Below are 18,989 nucleotides of genomic sequence, written 5' to 3'. Positions count from 1 at the left end.
AAGTGAATCTGTGGAACTCACTTCTGTAGTGGACAAAGGGTCCTGCCTCATAAGGAGGGGGATTTACCAAATGCAGGGGAAGGATTCAGAAGTTCATTGCTAGGGAGAATGGGAGCTGTGCACTGGAGACACCAGGAAATTGTTCACACTGGTTACTTCTGGGCAGAGGATGCAGGAGCCCAGGGAGGCTTTTACTTTCATTTTACTTTTCTGTGCTCTTTGTATGTAATGATATAATAAAAGTACTGTGGGGAAAAAAAACAAAAACAGTTTTTCCTCAAACTATTATACTATTCTCAGAACTTAAGAGAATTCTTCAAGCTAGGCACTTTCTTCAACTTCCTACTTTATTTCACTTTATACAAAATACATGTATGAAGATGTGAATTTGGTGTCAACATACCTTATATATAATCAGAGGTATGATAAATTATGATAAAATGGTGTATTAAGAATTGTAATGCAAAATAAATAAATAAATAAATATTTGAAAAAATAAAAAGATCCACTCTGCAATTTCCCCTGATTCAATCAATTCTATATTATATGTACCTGGTTGGGCACAAAAATCATGAAATTTTTAAAACTTCTGGCATACCAGTGGTGGCTTCTGCTTTCGGGTTGGTGGAGCTGATTTTTGAGGACTATAATATTCAACTTTGAAAATTGAGTGTTGTCAATTAGTATAGTTAATGAAGTGTTTATACAGGCAAGGTGTAAAAATAAAACACACCTAAAAATTTGGTTCTACTATGTGTGTTTTCCATAATTTTTTTTACCTCCCCCCCATATATTTGCTGCTTGATGAAAAATTGGTGTGAAAACTTAATTTGGCTCAATAAACTGTTAGCAAATATAGTAACAATTTAAAAAAACCTTTAAAAAAGAACAGCTTCAGATTTATAGAAAAAATATGAAGATAGTACTCATCTACCTGCATACCCAGTTTCCTCTATTATTTACATTTTATGCTGAAATTAGTGCAATTAATAAACCAAAGTTGACACATTATTATTGGTTAATGCCCATGCCTTATGAAGATTTCCTTAGTTCATAACTAAAGTCTTTCTTTATGTTCCAGCATAGCTGATATATTGTATACATTTGCACTGTATACATTTAAATTGTACTTATTCATCTGTATAGTAATGTCATGGAACCATATATTAAATGCTATTTCTATTTTAAATAATGTATGGAATTTGGAGAAAAAATAAAGTTTTGTCACAGTGAGGTTCATATACTTTTTCATGCACAAATGTCACACGAGAAAATAATAATTAACCTTTTGTTTCTCCCCCCAATGTATTTAGTGGAACAGGTTCCTGTAGAACCATACAACATCCCATTGTCGCAGGCTGAAGTTATACAGGAGGGAAGTGACGTTACTCTTGTTGCCTGGGGCACTCAGGTCAGTAACCTTGATTTCCAACTGTTAAAGCCCATGTTGTGCTTGGGAAGCCGTCATTTTTAATCCTGATATATGAAGAATTGAAAATTATATTTTCTTTTTTTTGATATGTCTTTACTTGTTGATGGACCTTTATTTTATTCATTTATTTATATGCGGTGCTGAGAATTGAACCCAGTGCCTCACACATGCTAGGCAAGTGCTCTACCACTGAGCCACAACCCAGCCCTGAAAATTATGGTTTCTTTATATCTCAAGTCTGTTTGGTACTACTGATGCTGCTCCCTATCAATTTTATTAAGGTATAATTGAAAGATAAAAATTATATATATTCAAGATATACAGAATGATGATTTGGTATATGACTACATTGTGAAATCATGTGACAATCAAATTAGCATAATCATTACACATGCTAGTTGTGTGTGTTTGTGTGTGTGTGTGTGTGTGTGTGTGTGTGTTGAGACACTTAGAATTTACTCTCAGTCAATTTCAAAGAAACAGTATAGTATTAGCTATAGTCATCAAGCTGTACATTCAGTACTCAGAACTTACTTATATCTGAAACTTTGTGTTACTGATTTCTGAATGGGTTGAGGTACTTATTCTGTTATATTATAATATATAAGCATGTGGTGAAGTAATTAAAATATGTTGAATGTTTGTAAAAATGTTTTCATTAAAAATCTTTTGACGCACATTTTGCATATCCCCACCACTTATTGCTGCACTTATCTTTTTCATCCCTTTCCTGCCATCCCTCATTAATTAGCTGGCCATGTGGATCCACCCAGTGGTCCCACCACAGAATCCTATGCCTTTCCCTTTTCCTGGGACTTCTCCATTGATCCACCTTAGCTTTACCTAGTATTTATGGTCACATTTCTCTACCTTTTTTTTTTTGAGATTGGTGCTTGCTACATTGCCCAGGACAATCCTGAGCTCCTGGGCTCAAGTATTTCTCCTGCCTCAGCCTCCCAAGTAGCTGGGACTATAAGTGTGTACCACTGTACCTTGTCACCTCCAAGCTCAGGGCATTTTATGTTTGGTTGTGGACTCCTATCTCTTACATTCCTTTCTCTTCTTTTAAAGAAATCATCAGATTTTTCTGTGTTAAGGAAAAGCTATTTTAGAAAATTTAAGACAGCATCACATATAAAGACAATAACAAAAGTCATTTGCAGTGTCAGAAGCTCCTCTTTCCACCTGATTTGGGCTTTGAGCTGCAGTCCTTGTGGCTTATTTGCAGCAGGATAACTGCTGCCTGGGGAGTCACACCCATTGATATTGCTTCTGGTTAGTTGTGCTGAACCTTTTTTTGCCCTCTTTCAGTTCACTTTTTAATTCCCATTCTCCGCTGGTGACCTTGCTTCTCTCTTAATGGGGTGTATTTGGTACTACCTCCCATAGCTTACTCTCCCTTACACTCACCACTTCTGTGCTAATCTTTCCCTTCTTCCTTTAGTCTTTGAAGAGGAAGCGTCTGGTTTATTTATTTTGTAGCTAGCACTACAAATCTGTTTCAGATTTGTTCCATTCTGTTCCATTTACCATCTCCGGGATTGGACCTGTTAGCTAGTCTCTCTCTCCTGCATGCTCGTGTCTCCTTTCCATGTTGCTTTTATTAAAATGGCACATCTCTTCACTCTTTGAACAATGATTTCCCCCTTAAATGCCATCATACCTTCCTGCTCACTTTTATTGCTAAACTTGAACTACTGTTTTCTACTGTCTTATATTTAATTCTTGAACTTCCGTATGTCCTTGTACTTAAGAGTTGTGTTACCACTAACAAACTAAAACCGTTTTTTTTGTAATTTTCTAATTTACATTTTAAACTAGTCCTTTTCCCATTCTTAGGTATAGACATTAGCTATTTTCTCTATGAAACCTGTTTGTCTTTAGCTTCTGGGGTACAGTGACCTGCTATTACCCCTTTCCCTATCTCTTTAATTTTTTGTTTTTAGTGAACCCTTGTTCTGCTATTTCCCTTAAATGTTGGTGACCTACAGGGTTCCATGATTTTTGATTTTTACTTCTCTCTTTACATGCTTTTCCTACAAGATCTATGGAAGTCAACATGTCTAAGACAAATTTATGAATTCTCTGTGCAGATCAGTTCCTCTGACTGTAAACAGTAGCTCTCTGATTTTTAGGTTTGAATATTTCTAGTCATTCTCTGCATACTTTTCTCCTTCTTCTAGGTTCATGTGATCCGGGAGGTGGCTTCCATGGCACAAGAAAAACTTGGGGTGTCTTGTGAGGTCATTGACCTGAAGACTATAATACCTTGGGATGTGGATACAGTTTGCAAGGTATAAATATAATGTTGATAGAACATCATTTCTTCAAGACATTGTGTCATACTTATTGTATATTTGCAAAGAATTGTTTTGTGGTGGTGAGCTGCATGAGCATTTTCACCTGATTTAAAACTTCTGAATTTGTAGTGTGAAAGGAATGAATGCTGTGTCATCAGCTTAATGCCCAAGGAACCAAATTAGAGTTGTTTTTTTTTTTCCTCTGACAGTTTTCTCTTTAAAATATTACAGAACTGAACCTTTCATGTAGTTAGCTTGGGGTGAGTCATGTGAGCTATGAGGTGTTGCAAATAAGGAACTTTATCGTGGGAGTTGAAATCACCTGTTTTTTTTTTTTTTTTAACTTCTTATTGGTTATGGCTCAATATGTTCAATAAGCAAGGTTTAATTTAGCCAGGTAAATGGTTTTGCTGAATTTTCATGCATCTTCTCTCCAAAATTGATGGGGATGGATTATTTTTTAAAAAACTTGCTCTCTTTATATCGCCTTAACATTGTGGATCACAGGGTGATGTGTTGTAGGATTCTGGTTGCTCTGACTTAGAGCTTCTCTTTATCTTTGGCCTGATGAGAATGATCTTGTTCTTACTATTAATGGGATTTACATAGTCCTCTCTCAAGAATATCATTTAGTTCTCATATACTTGTATATAAAAGTTATCTTCTAATGTTGAGATAATTAAAAGAATATCTGTCCTCATATTGGCATATGATAAAATTTAAGCTCTGTGATGGTTTCATCTTTTTAAGTCTAGGTAACAATCACTTTTTTTTTTTTTAATTTCCTAATGGAGCAGGATCCTAAGATCTATAGTATTTGTGATTTATTGTATATACTGTTTTTAGAGCTTTAGCAAGCTCAAAGCTTTTGCATGCTATTTCTTATGCTATATGAAAATAATCTGTAGACACTACTTCTACAGATGTTTTTAGGTGAAGATTGTTTATAATTTAGTGGAAGATTAAAGACTTGTTACAGTAAATGTTTTTGTAGATTCATTGGCATCAGCAGAACACTTGACAGGATTACAAATGATTTTGATTTCAACAATCCTAAGCCCTCATGAGTGTAGTTGCAGTATTTCAGGTTGAATTATTCATAGCTGCATGAAAATAATTTAATGCTTTTTTAAGGCATTTTTAGATCAAGTCAGACCCTGGGTGTTTCTTAAATAGCCAAATGCTCCAAATTCTGGTTAAATTGGAGCTTGCCTCTTGTTTTTAACACATTTGGGTTTGTGTTTTTAGGGTGGATGGTACTTCTGCATGGGGATATGATGTTTTGTCCTGAAGTGGTGAGGTATTCATATGTGATCGGGGCAAGCACTTTTTTTGATATACATATTTCTATACCTTCTACATTTAAAATGGATTTGTAGTATCTTACAGTAAAATACATAACATCACCCCAAGTTGGTAACCATGAAAGTAAAGAGAGGAGAGAGAGAGGAAAAAAGAACATGGTAATTATTTATATTTGTATCCATTTACTTTTGCCTTCCTGTATTAAATTTACTGGTTGCATCTTTTATGGTCCTGGAATGTCAACTCAGTGTCCTTAGGGCTCTGTCCTACTAGGAAAGATGAAAGAGGAGGCTGGAGTCCTTTACTGCATGAGACAGTGATGCATTAAACCTTGGACCTGTCAGCCTCATTTTCTTAGTCTTCTATTGGGATCCTTTCATCATGTTATTTTCCTGCTTGATGACCCTCCAGTTCTGACAGTGAAAGCCAGCCTGTCATTTCTTGATTACTTGGGTCTATTTGGGACTCTTTTTATTGCTGATTGTGGTACATCTTCTGTTTTTCTTTCATGTATCAAAAGAGAAAAATTTTGGTAGTAAGCTTTTTTCCTTAGGATTTGAAAGAAGAGGGCCCTATAGCCAAACATTCGTATTAAAAATGATAGCTTTTTTAGTTTAACTAAAGTTAAGCTTCTCTTCTTCATCTTTATGAATTCTATAATAATCAAAATTTGTTTTTATGGTTCTCAGTGATATCAGTTTTTCTAGTAGGATAAAATTCAGCTCTATTCGATGTATGTTAAACTTGATACCAATGTACATCTTTTGGAATGCCTAATCAAAAAAAGCCTACTAAAGGTAAAAATGATGTGTTGAACACATTCAGTAGTATGCGGTACGCCATAAAGTGTCTCTAGGACAGTTGAAAAGTTCATACTTTTTGCTTAGTCTTGGTGTGTTTGTTGTTTGGAAGATATGTATATGAAAACATTGTTTAAGGACAGACAAAGCAGCAGAGATTTTGAATGTTGTCCAGGGAAGTTACAAAACTGGAATTATATAAAATAAACTTTGTAGAACCAAAAAAAAAAAAAATATATATATATATATATACTTGATGATAAGAAGTCAGCTGTCCCAGTTATTCTTGGGTTATTAGTGAAGTGTAAATTTTTGTTAGGTTATAATCAAACGTATGTTACAATTCCTATTGTGGCAATGGATGTGACAGTGAAAGAGTATGTAACAAACTAGTAAGACTATAAATTAGGCTAGTCCAAAAGAAGGAAAGGAGATTTGTACAAAAAACAGGTGGGTAAATAGAAAACTTCTTGTAAGATGAAAGATATAAACCTCCAAATAGAAGTAATTAAATAAATACAAATGAATTAAATAATCATAACAATTTTTTAAATGAGTTATAGGTTAAATGGACAAATTCCTGGGAAAATAAGAATCATTTAAAGTTGGTAAAAGAGCCATTAGAAAATCTGAATTGTCATTATCTGTTTAAGACATTAAATCCATTTTCAGTAACCTGCATGCAAAGAAAACCCTAGACTCATGACTTTACTGGTAAACTCTATAAAACACAATCTTTATGCAAACTCTTATTGACAGTGGAACCAGAGGGGCAACTTTTTTTTTTTTTTTTTTTGTACCTGGGATGTAACCTAGAGGTGCTTAACCACTGAGCCATATCAGTGGCTTTTTATTTTATTTTTTATTTTAAGAGAGAATATTGCTAAGTTGCTTAGGGCCTCATTAAGTTTTGCTAAGGCTGGCCTTGAACTTGCAATCCTCCTGGCTCAGTTTCCCAAGTCACTGGATTGCAGGCATGTGTCACTGTGCCTGGCTAAAGAGGAAGCTTTCAAGTTCTTTTTGTAAGGCCAGCATAATCTTCATATCAAACCTATAGTACCCTATAATAAAAGAAAATTATAGATAAACTTTTCTTATGAACGTAAGTAATGTTCACATTCACAAACCAGTTTATGAAATTTCCCAAGTTAAAAGAAAACAAGATAAATAATAATCTTGCAATATATAAACAGCAGTTATTAAAATTCCATATCTACTCATGATTACAATTTCTTGGCAACTATGAAATGGAAGTGAATTCTTTTATTCTGATGAAGAGTAGTCACAAAATGCCTGTAGCAAAAATAATATTTTCTAGTAAAAATTGTGCAGTTTTCTCCTTGAGGTCAGGACTCTCTAGGGGAAAATATAGTGATACACATGTCAGAACTTTCCACAGAAAATTCCAAAATATTATTCAGGAAAATCAAAGATGCAAATAAACTGAATTCAATTTAGTTTGAGTACCCCTTATCCAAATGTTTGGGACCAGAAGTGTTTCAGGTTTTAGTTTTTAGATTTGGGAAATTTGCATGGATGTTGCCAGTTGAGCTTCTCTAATTCAAACATTTAAAATCTGAACTGCTGTGAAATCCAAAACTTTTTGAGCTTCACTTAGGGCTCAAAAAAGTTTCATATTTCAGAACATTTTGGATTTGAGGTTTTTGGATCAAGATGTTCAACCTTGTACCCTGTTAACGGATTGTCAGGCCAAGAATAGCCATGACAACCTTAAAGAAAAAGATGGGAGGTCTTAGTTACCAAATGTCAAGATGTGTCATGGCTGCAGTTATGACAGTGCTGAATTGGTATAAAGGTACACAGATAGAATCCAGAAAGAGATCTGCTGGATTGAGAACAAAGGTGACATCACAGTTCACAGTGGAACAGCTTGTTTTGTTCAGTAAATGATGTTCATTAATTAATGATGATTTCATGAAAATTAACCCTTACCACACCACCTTCAATTCCAGATGGATTGAAGATCTAATTGTAAAAAAAGAATGATGAAGTCCTTGGGAAAAAGCATAGATGAAATTATTTATTTATCTATTTACTTATTTTGGGTATTTAGAGTTGAATGCAGGGGCACTTTACCACTAAGCTACATTTTCAGCCCCTTTTATTTTTTATTTTGAGACAGGGTCTCACTAAATTGCCTAGGCTGGCCTCAAACTAGTCTCCTGAGTAGCAGGATTGACAGGAATGTGCCATTGTACCTGGTGTGAATGTCTTTATGATTTTGTGCACTAACAAAACCCTAGCATTAAAAAAAGCTGCTGATTTCATTAAAATTAAAAAAATATTATCAAAAGGACATTAGTAAGAGACTAGGCAATCCTGAAATGTGGAGAAACTCAAGGAAATTTAGATCATGAAATATTAAGTACTTTGACTTAAAGAATAGTTAAAAAAGCAAAAATAAATAAATAAATAAGTAAACAAACATAAGCAGACATCCCAAGAGAAATATGGCCAAAGCTCTTGAGAAAGAGTTTCAGAAAATAGCTGTCCAAATGGCCAATAAGCATATGAAAAGTTGGTCAATTTTTCTTATCATCAGGAAATGAAAATTAAAGTCCTAATGTAATAGGATCAGAGACCTTTGTTAAATATTAAAATACTGATGTTGGCAAGACTATGAAGCAACCCATCTCTCATATATTATTGATGGTACTATAAATTGGTACAAACAATTTGAAAAATTGTGAGTATCCATCTAAACCCTGTAAACCAGCAATTCTACATATCCTTTTATATGCAATCAATCAATCAATCAATCAATCAATGATTTATATGTATCAAATAGAAATGTACACAAGATAAGTACAAGAATTTTCATAGGCATACAGTTTCTTATAAATCTATACTATAAACTGTTTAAATGCCCATCAACCAGAGAATGGATAAATAATGAGTAAATAGAATATTCTTTGGCAATGAGAATTGATGAACTAAAACACTAGTGACACTGTGTACTCATCTCACAAATATAACTTAAGGCAGACTCAAATAAGCATTTTATGTATGACTTTATTTAAATAATATTCACAGTAGGCAAAAATGATGTTATGCTATTGCTTTGGGCCAGTGAATATCATGAGGATAGTTAATAATTGGAAGGGGGCTTGAGGAAGTAGTACTGATTGCCAGTGACAGTTTGTTGAAGAAACTTTTTAGTAACAACTCATTTGTTCAACTTTTTGAAGAAATTTTAGTAATCATTAATACTAAAATTCAGTTTTTGAAAATTGAGAACACTCATTTTGTACATTTGACTTTGACACATAATAATAGCATATATTTATGAAAAGAGTGTGCTGTTTCACTTTTTTATATATATCCTGTACTTCAACAAATGACACACAAATAAGTAAATAAATAAAAATTAAAAAGAAGCATTATTCTCTGATTTCTTTTCTTTTCTTTTTATCACTCTTTGAACATCCCTTTCTGAAAATCCCAAATCCAAAATGCTCCAAAATGTGAAACTGCTAAAAAAAATGTTAGATTGTGGATTTTCAAGTTAGGGAATGCTTAATAGGTAAAGTCTATGTGAATGTTCCAATATCCAAAATATTTTAAAAGCGGAAACATTCCTGGTCCCAGGCATATCTGATAAGGAACACACAGCCTGTACCATGCGCCTTTCTGTCAGCTAAGGGAGAGCGTTGGTGTGTTTTATTCAGCAGGGCTTTCTTTAGTCCTGCATCTCTGACCACATCCTTGTTCAGTTTCTCTTTATAACCAAGCTCTGTTGTCTCACTGATGTGAAACAGGAGCTCAGAAGTAGAGCTGGGCTCACCTATCCAGATCACATTCAGGAGGAGTTAAAAGTGAGCTGCCACATTAACAAAACAGTGGCCAGACAGAAGGAGCCCTTGAGGAGCTGTCACATTTGAAAAGAAGTTTTTCTTTAAGTTCAGAGAAGCTGCCTATGAAAAATAAGATCTTGATTTTTTGCAGGAGAATGACAAGCTTTGAAAGAAACTCAGGATTTCAATAGTCATATTGTCATTTAATTTAGAATCAGTTACATACAACACTGAGAAAAAGAAAAAGAAAAAATTACGAAGTGTAGGGATGGCCATATTTATCGAGAAAATTATTACTTATTATTTGGACATAATTATACATTCACTAAAGATTAAATTGTGTGAATTGTTAAAATTAAGGGTTTTGCCTTTACACTTTGAAATTCTTTAGTTTCTCTCTTTCTCTCATGCCCTGCCTCCCTGCATTTAATTCCAAAGCAGATCCTATCGGCTACACAGTATGTCCAAAATCTGACCACCATTTCTGTTATTACCCTTGATCATGGTGCAGACCCCTAACATTTCTAAGTTTTGGCCCTAGCGTCCCAACTGCTGTCTCTTGCTTCTGACCTTCCTTTGCCATAGGCAGAGTTTCATCGTGAGTCACATAGTATCCCTTCTAGTCTCAAGGCCTCAGTAGTTTCCCATTAAACTTGATAAAAAACGTCAAATGCCTTACCAAAGCCTATAAGGACCCCGTCTCACCATTTCACACCCACACTGTACATCCACCCTTCAGGAAATACTCTATTGTCAGATATGTATCCTGGATCTTGGTTCACTCTGTTAGGTCACTATGCAAACAGATTCTCATTAAGGACCATCTTGACCAGATTGCTTAATATTTATTTCTTCTTTTCTTAGCAAGACCTCCGTCTACCTTTCCTTTCTTTTTCTTCATAACATGATCTAACAAAATGTTATTTATTTTTTTAGAATTAGTATATTTTATTTTTTTCCTCTTTCCACACTTTTATTGGTGCATTATAGTTGTTGTTTTATATATATATACACACACACTTTTGGTACCAGGGATTGAATTCAGGGGCACTCAACCACTCAGCTACATCCCCAGCCCTTTTTTATATTTTATTTAGAGACAGGGTCTCATTGAGTTGCTTAGGGCTTCTCTAAGTTGCTGAGACTGGCTTTGAACTTGCCATCCTCTTGTTTCAGCCTCCCGAGCTGCTGGGATTACATATTCTTACATGCACGCAATATAACAATATTATTTGGTTAATATCATTCCTGGCATTTACCCCCTCCCTTCTTGCCTCCTATCAAGTAGTCCTTTTCTTCTACTGATCTCCCTATGATTTTTCTTTTTTAAAAAATTTGTTCTTTTTAGATATACATGACAGTAGAGTGTATTTTGACATATTATACATACACTAATTAGGATCCCATTCTTGTGGTTATACATGATGTGGCATTTCACTGGTGGTGTATTCATATATGAACATAGGAAAGTTATGTCAATTCATACTACTGACTTAGCCATAAAAAAGAATGACTTTATGACTTTTGCCAGTAAATGGATGGACATGGAGACTATCATGCTAAGTGAAATAAGCCAGTCCCCCAAACCAAAGGCTGAATATTCTTTCTGACAGGAAGATGATAACACAAATTAAAGGGGTGAGGAGAGAATAGACGCTCAGTGGATTAGACTCCCTTTGATTTTTATGAGATCCTCGCTTCCCCTACCTTTCTTTTTCTTTTTCTTCTCCAGCTTCCAAATATGAGAGAAAACATACAACCCTTGATCTTCTGAGTTTGGCTTTATTTTTCTTAATAGTTGTCCATTTTTCATAATGCTATGTTGAAATTTTTTACTTAAATTTTCATTAGAATAGGACAAATTTGTCTTTCCCAAAAGACAAAGTGAAGTTGACTTTATGGTAAACTTCAACTATCTTTAGTTTCTAAGAAATGAATTTTATGAATAATTCCATTTTCTGTATGGATGAGAGTTACTATTTTTTTTGTAGCAGCTTTTAAAACATTTTTCTTTTGAATGTGGTTATTTCCAAAACTTGAAAACTTATGTTTTCTCAAGGAAAACATACTGGATGTGATTTTTATCTTGGAAAAATAAACTCAGTCCACATGAACATGGATTGATACAGCATGTTAAGACATTTACATTTATTGAGGCATGTGGTCATTTACTTCTTTCAGAAATGTCTGTTCTTAATTTTTTATGGTTTTCAAACCTTTTTCAATTTACATTTTATCTTATTTTTTTTTTTGTTGCTTCATTGTTACCTAGCTATATGGGATCCAGAAGAGTATAACTGAGAAATGTACATTGGTCAGAGAAGGTCTGTAGTGTTTTGTCATAAATCAAGAGCACTTGTTTTACTGTTCCAACCTTAATTTACCAATTTGTGCTCTTCTGAGCCTTCTTTCTTCTTATTTCCTTGTCTGCATTACATTGTATGGGATTTTAGCTGGAAGAGGTCATCCTGGGCCAGTTTCCTTTGGTAGGCTCATAGCCACCATGCACAGCTTTGGGTCAAGGATTTTCTCTGGGCAAACACATTGTGCTATAAGCTTACTGTCTCCTTGCTTCCACTCCCTACCCTAAAAGCAACCTCTTACTTTCCTGAGGTTCTCTGGGCATTTTTAAATTCGAAATTTTTAACAAAATTAGGAAATGATATAGAAAGGATCTCTGTCTGGTCTTCTCTCCAGCTCTTTCTCTTACCCTTTCCTTTCTCATTTAAATGAAGTTACCCAGCAAAAACTAAGATTTGCCTAAAGACATAAATGGTTATTCTTTGGCTACATATCAGGGCACCTCTAGTCTTGGGAGTTTTTTGGGATTACTCTATCATAGCTTCAGGGCAAGGCCTCAGAGATACTGCAGTTTAATGCTCAAAGTCATTCTGCTGTGGCATGAAGGAGTGACCCTACTGGAAGGGAGCACTTAGGGTCCCTAGATTGAAATTTCCTATCTCCTGCCCTTTCACTCCACTGTTTCCATTCTTGTTACAGAAGACTTCACTGTGGGCTAGATATTAAGGCTAGCAGGGGTGGGTGGGGATGAGGTTCTGGGAGTAGAGATCTCAACAAAGAAGGAGAGGGATATTGTAGGAATGAGACTGGGAAGGAGTTAAACCCTGCTGATTGGATGTGTTTAATTAGTTGCTTATGTATCAGAATGACCAAGTGCTTAGTCTGGCATTGGCCTCTGGGTTAATCAGTGTAAGTATTAATAGAGAAAAACATGTTTAGAAGACCATGTTAGTGAAACCCATTGATTAAATTAGATTAAAGTCTAATTTTGTATCATTCAAGTTTGACTTTTAAATTTTTCATAGGGTCGATTTATACCTTGATGAATTTTATTTTTTTAAATTAAGATGGCTAATAACTAGCAAATTAATATGTAGGGCCCGGACTTTGTACTGCATGGCTTGAAATTGGTTTTGTGGGGAAGCTGAAGTATTTGATTTTAGAGAATCCTTAATGGTTAAGCACCACCAATTATATATATTTCAAAAATTGGTGTCTGGAGCTAAATGAATAATTCAGTGTTAACTACTAGCCATTTTGCTTGAGGGTATGTGTGAGTGTGTGTGTGAGAGAGGGAGAGATGTGGGGGGAAGGAGAGACAGAGGCTGGGCACAAATGGCCAGGGAGGGGCTGCCAGTGGGAGAGGAAGGAAGAGAGAACAAAAGAGAGACTAAAAACAAGAACTTCCTTGTCAGGTGTAATTAGTAACTGAATTTAGGAAGGTGAAGGGGTAATGGAAATAGTAACCAGCAATGACCGCTAGAGGCCTCTCTTAGGTCAGGTTTTATGGCTAATATCACCACGTTTTCCTAGTGGGGCCTGACTATCCTTGTAAATGAAACATATTTTTTGTAATAGTTCTGAATAAATAGTGTGCCAGTAGTTTTGCTCTAGAGCATGTGTTATGATGTGACTTAAATGTTTTATGTAGTTTACATATCAGAATAACTGATAATCTATTGGATCGAAAACAACAAATTAGTAATCTCGTCTCTAAATAAATCTTTAGCAAAAACATGTAATCAAAGAATGTTACCAAATATTCATAGATCTTTTTGACAGTGTAAGGATATTTGGGGTTTTAAATTATTATTTGTTTAATTGTTGAGTATTTTATATTCTTGATGGCAGATCTTAAAATATTTTAGGGTGTAAAAAAATTGTATTTCTTTATGTTTAGGACAAACTTCTAATATAAAAAACTATTCAGAAACAATGCAGCAGTCTTATATTTATTATCTGGGGAAAAATTAAGTTTTTTTCTTGAGAAGTAAGTAAAACAAGTCTCAATTTTAGTTTGGAATTGTTTTTGATGTGGTTTGACCTTGCAAAGAAAGTGGATATGACTTTGTCCTCCTGTTTGATAAGAACTTATTGTTATTCTTTTCCAAAACAGGAATGCCAATAGTTTGGAACTTTGTCCCACTTGCTAAGCTGTCCTTCCTGTGGGATTTTCTTTGTCATATTATAGCACGTTGACTGTTATACAAATCAGAACCCATTTTGGGCTCTTAAATGCTATATTGGGATGAGATTACTACATACATTGCCCTGCTTGGAGGTCTTTGGCCAGTTCGTCTTAGGCCCACTGCAGGCAGGGAGTTTTATATATTTTTTGTATTGCTAGATTCCCAGTAGTTACCAAGAGTGTCTATAATGTAGTAGGTGCTCATTATACATTTGTTGAAAGATCTTGTTCAATTTTAAAAATCATCTGTGGTCTTTAGTTTTTTAAACTGGTAATTTCTGCAGGAAAAGGTACACTGAGAATATCATTCCTGCCACCTGGCTTATTTTGTTATAATCTAGGTAGGTTTTTCTGACTTGATTCTGTGTAATATAATTTATGTAACAGAACTTAGCATAGTCCCTGGTGAGTGAAAAAGGTTAAAAGTATATCTTGTGCACATCTCCTTTCATATTCAGTTCTTCTAATGATGTCATCGTCATTATATAGATAAGGGCTTAGCAAACATTTTCTATGAAGGGGCAGAAAGCTAAGGTTTGGAGAAGGTGGAATATCTGATAGCTGGTTTGGGACAGGGCTGGCTTTATCCCAGATTGCTGGGTGCCAGAGCCTTAACTTCTTTCTTATAACATGCAACTTCTTAAGCAAAGATTGAATAGAATTTGTAAATGTTTTCTAGATTTGATGAAATAACTGGCTTGTGATGTGATTTAAATGTAATCTGAAAGCATAAGAGATATTGGTAACAGAAATGTATTTATGGGGAGCAGTAATATTTTTAGTTCATGTCTGTTTCATGCCAGGCTTTTTTTTAGACCAACCATGTTCTGATTTAATCCTTTTCAGGTATTCTATGTGCTAAGAATTATTATTCTTGCTTAGAGAGAAGGAAATTGAGATTCAGAAAGATGAGAAACATCCCTAAGTCACTCAGCTAAGAAGTGGGAAGCACTGCAGGTCAACCTTAGGTCTTAAATTCTTGAAGCCTGATTTTATCATAGTACAATAGTGCCTCATGTTAGAATATTTATTTTACAATTAAATTATTTCATGCTTAAAAAATCATCACTTGAGAGTTTTACTGATGAAATATTTCTAAATTTCAGCTTGTAGCATATTTTATAACATGTCTAGGAAATTTCTAACACATTTATCCACTTGTATAGTGCTTAAAAAACATATGTGTGTATGTGGAAGACTCTCCTAAATACTATGAAAATCACATTAACAAATTGTCTTTATTTAATGTTACTTTTGTTTCTTTCTACATGGAACTGAATAAAGCAAGATTAAGTTGTATAATTATGTTTTGTATTTCTAATCCTGTTTGGTGTGTTTTTGAATTTTCCCTTTAATACACTTAAATTATTTGAGTTTGACTCAAGATTTTCGTTTTGTTGAAACTATTTGCTTTTGTTGTACTGAACAATAGTGAAGATAAAGAAATGCATTACCTCATTTCAGAGTGAAAAAAGGTCATGTGCATTGTGCTCTTAGTTTAACATGTTAGGTACAGTGTAAGAAATCATAACGTGTTGTCTACTTTTCTTGATGGTCATTTAATTTATGCTTCTGCATTAAACATATACTTAGAAAATTATTATTATTTTTTGCCTTTTCCTATTATAATAAAGTCCTGGTTTTGCAGGATTTTATATGATCTAACTATGATAATTTCTAACTATGATAATTTTGCCTAAATATTTATTGAAACTGTGGTCCACAAAGGCTTTTTAAAAAGGAAATTACCCTTCTCTATTCCATTATTTGGGCTGCCCTTATCAAACGAGGCTAGTTAATCCTTCCAAATACATACACTCCCTAACATATTGTCTTACTGCTTTTCTTCCTGGAACTTGGTTTGTCTGTTGTTTATATATATTTTTACACCTTTAATTGCTATATATTTTTTAATTTATCTGTTCTACATCTTAAGTTTATTTTCAATATTTTGTGTATTTTTGATGATATTGTGATAGTATAGTATTATAGTTTTTCCTTTGTTTACATTGTCTTTTTCAGTGTGGCAGTAGAAGAGATTTTAAAGATTAAGGTTACACTTTAACATGACTACAAAATATATAATATAGCAGAGTTTCTAATGCAAAACCACATTTTTCCCTTCTTTCTCTCCTCTCTAAACACTTTCAACTGCTTCTGTATTTTGGTCTTTCAGTGGCTGCTTTAATATCACTAAGTGACATTGTATAGATACTTCTGCTTTAAGAATATATATATATATATATATATATATATATATATATATATATATATATATAGTTATTTCTGCAAAGTCCTGAATTCCACACAGATGCCTACTAAAAAATAACTGGGTTTATGGAAAAAATAGGTTGGGCAGACCATTTAAAAACCTTTTCAACTTTGTAGTGAGAGCAAGGAAGAGTTTGTAACTAGTCAGGAAAGACGGAGCCTGTTTAATTACTGAGTTAAGGGCAAAATGCATCAAAGTTGGGGAGACCGTGCAATTAACACCTCTAAGGCAGAGCAGACGGGCCAGCCCAGGCCAGGAGGCAGAGCGCACAGTCCTGCTCCTCTCTGAGGCTGAGTCAGCACTGTGATTATGCTTTGCCATTCACTTTGTTTCTTAATGGCATGAAACAGTAATGTGCTGGGGCAAATTGCATGGATGCCAACATGGATAGGTTAGTTGCTGCCACCTTTGGCTGAAAAGCATATTTCCCACTAGTGCCAGGAAAATGAACTTCCCTTGCCCAGTCCATTCCCCTAAGAGGTTCACTGCCGATCGGAGGATACTGGCTCCCCTCTTCTTTTAGGCTATGCTGGAGACTGGAAAATTAGTTTCTTCACATTTTACCTTAAAAAAGTGGGATTAATAATCAGGTGACCTATTAAGATGTGGAGACTGTGTAAAAATGTTTTGGGTGATTCAAGAACAAGAGATCCATCACAATCACAGGTGTATCAACATCCTCATCTTTGACTTTAAGCATTATTCACTCACACTGTGATGGTTTGGATGTGAGGTGTCTCCCAAAAGGTCACATGTCTGACAATGAAAGAAGGTTTGGAAGAGAAATGATTGGGTTATAGCCTTAACCCAGTCAGTGAATTAATACTTGATGGAATTAACCAAGTGGTAGCTGAAGGAAGTGGTTCATTGGGGGTGTGGCTATGGGATATATATATATATATATATATATATATATATATATATATATATATATATATATATATTTGTATCTGGAGAGTGGAGTCTCTCTCTGCTTCATGATCACCACGTCGTGAGCTGCTTCCCTCTGCCACATTCTTCCGCCATGATGTTCAGCCTCACCTCAAGCCTCGAGGATGGAGCCTGCCTTCTATGGACTGAGACATCTGGAACCCTGAACCCTCCAATAAACTTGTCCTCCTGAAATTGTTCTGGTCAGATCCTTTAGTCACAGCAGCGAAGAAACTGACTAAAACCCTATAGCACATTGCCATTTTAATGTGCCTGTATTACCTGTTGTCCTCACTTCGTTATTTTCCTAGTTCATTTCTTTTACCCATTGCCTTTTGATTTTAAAATATTGAATTCAATCTCTATATCTTGTTCCACTAACATTTCCTGGTATCTCTTGACTTCTCATTATGTCAGAAGGTGATGTTAATGCCCTCTACTTCTGCATCTATTCTTTCTTTCTTTCCTTGCAATTCCTATTTTTTTGTCAGCTGGTTATCATTGCCAAGACTGGTAACATTATTAAAGCCTTTACCTATAGATTAATTCTAACTGAATTATTATGATAAAATAAATATTCTTTACCACGGAGATGATGGTGGGGGGCTGAGAGATAAGGTTTGATTTTATTTTTGCTTCAGCTTCATTATGTCTGATCTTTGGACCCTAAAAGGAAATTTTCTTGGTATTTTGATCAAATAGTTTGCCGTTTCTTATGGTGCATTTGCGGAAAGTCTTGCTGGATTTTAGATGCTTCATCTTTGGGCTGTGGCATTCTTTTGGATCTTTTTGGATTTTGTAGAGTTTTTAGTTAACTTTCATTTTTTATTTGAAAAAGCATAACATGCTTTTAAAATATGTTGAGGATCCTTCATACTCTCTTTTTTTGAATCAAAATATGAAATGTTATGGGTAACAAATAATGTGAGATCCCAAATCCACACTATGAGATAGTCAACAGTGTGGCTCAGGTATTAATTCCCCCCTCACCTCCTTCCAAGAAGCATGCTTGGGCAGTCACCTGCAAGGCTGCTCCAAGATTACATGGTCATTGTGATATATCAGTCACTTTTGAAACAGCAGCTAAACCAACACCAAATTCTCTCCAAAGGAAGCCCAACTGTCTTGGGCACTAGAGTTTTTGTGCCAGGCAGATCCAGTCCCTGAGAGGGTGTTGTTGTCCTGGGGCCATGGTTCCCCCAAGCAGCTGAGTGAAGTCTGGAGACTAATATTGAAAACTGCACTTTGTCTGGATATCATCAAGAATGGCAGTTTCTGATCTTCAAACCACCCCCTCTAGGCTTAGGATCAGAACCTTGGACTCCTCAACCATTTCTGGCAAAGGTTATCCAAAGAGGCCAACTCAAATTTAGACAGATTTTTCTGGAATAGCAAGCTTTAGGAAAGGTAAGCTGTGAGGTGTCCTCTTTCTATGTTGCCTACCTGCCAACCTACTGCCATCTCTGCACTGGTTCATACTCTCTCTTTGATTCCAGGTTTATTTCTGCCTTTTCAGGGTTCTTTCACATTCTTTTGCATCTTGACCCACACCTCTCTAAAACTTCTATAGGATGGTCTCCTGATGTTTCTCTGGTGATTCAAAGACACCATCTCATGTGTCCTCCTACTTCCCTTGTGGTGGTTTC

General features: G+C 35.0%; 1 protein-coding gene across 2 annotated transcripts in view; it reads left to right on the top strand.

Annotated features, from left to right (window-relative positions):
• Bckdhb (branched chain keto acid dehydrogenase E1 subunit beta) overlaps window positions 1-18,989 on the top strand; it is a 205,353-nt gene that overhangs the window by 63,975 nt on the left and 122,389 nt on the right. For both annotated transcript variants that reach the window (XM_046432189.2, XM_058575944.1), the window contains exons 7-8: window positions 1,314-1,411; window positions 3,616-3,726. In XM_046432189.2, the coding sequence (XP_046288145.1) occupies window positions 1,314-1,411; window positions 3,616-3,726 (209 nt within the window). The remainder of the gene's footprint in view (window positions 1-1,313; window positions 1,412-3,615; window positions 3,727-18,989) is intronic.

Source organism: Marmota monax, unplaced genomic scaffold, assembly GCF_021218885.2.
Source record: "Marmota monax isolate L192 unplaced genomic scaffold, Marmota_monax_Labrador192_F-V1.1 WCK01_AAM20220418_F8-fsc00013, whole genome shotgun sequence".
NCBI classification, from domain to species: Eukaryota; Metazoa; Chordata; class Mammalia; order Rodentia; family Sciuridae; genus Marmota; species Marmota monax.
Note: the sequence above shows the minus strand (reverse complement) of the source record. Positions and strands in the feature narration are given on the sequence as shown.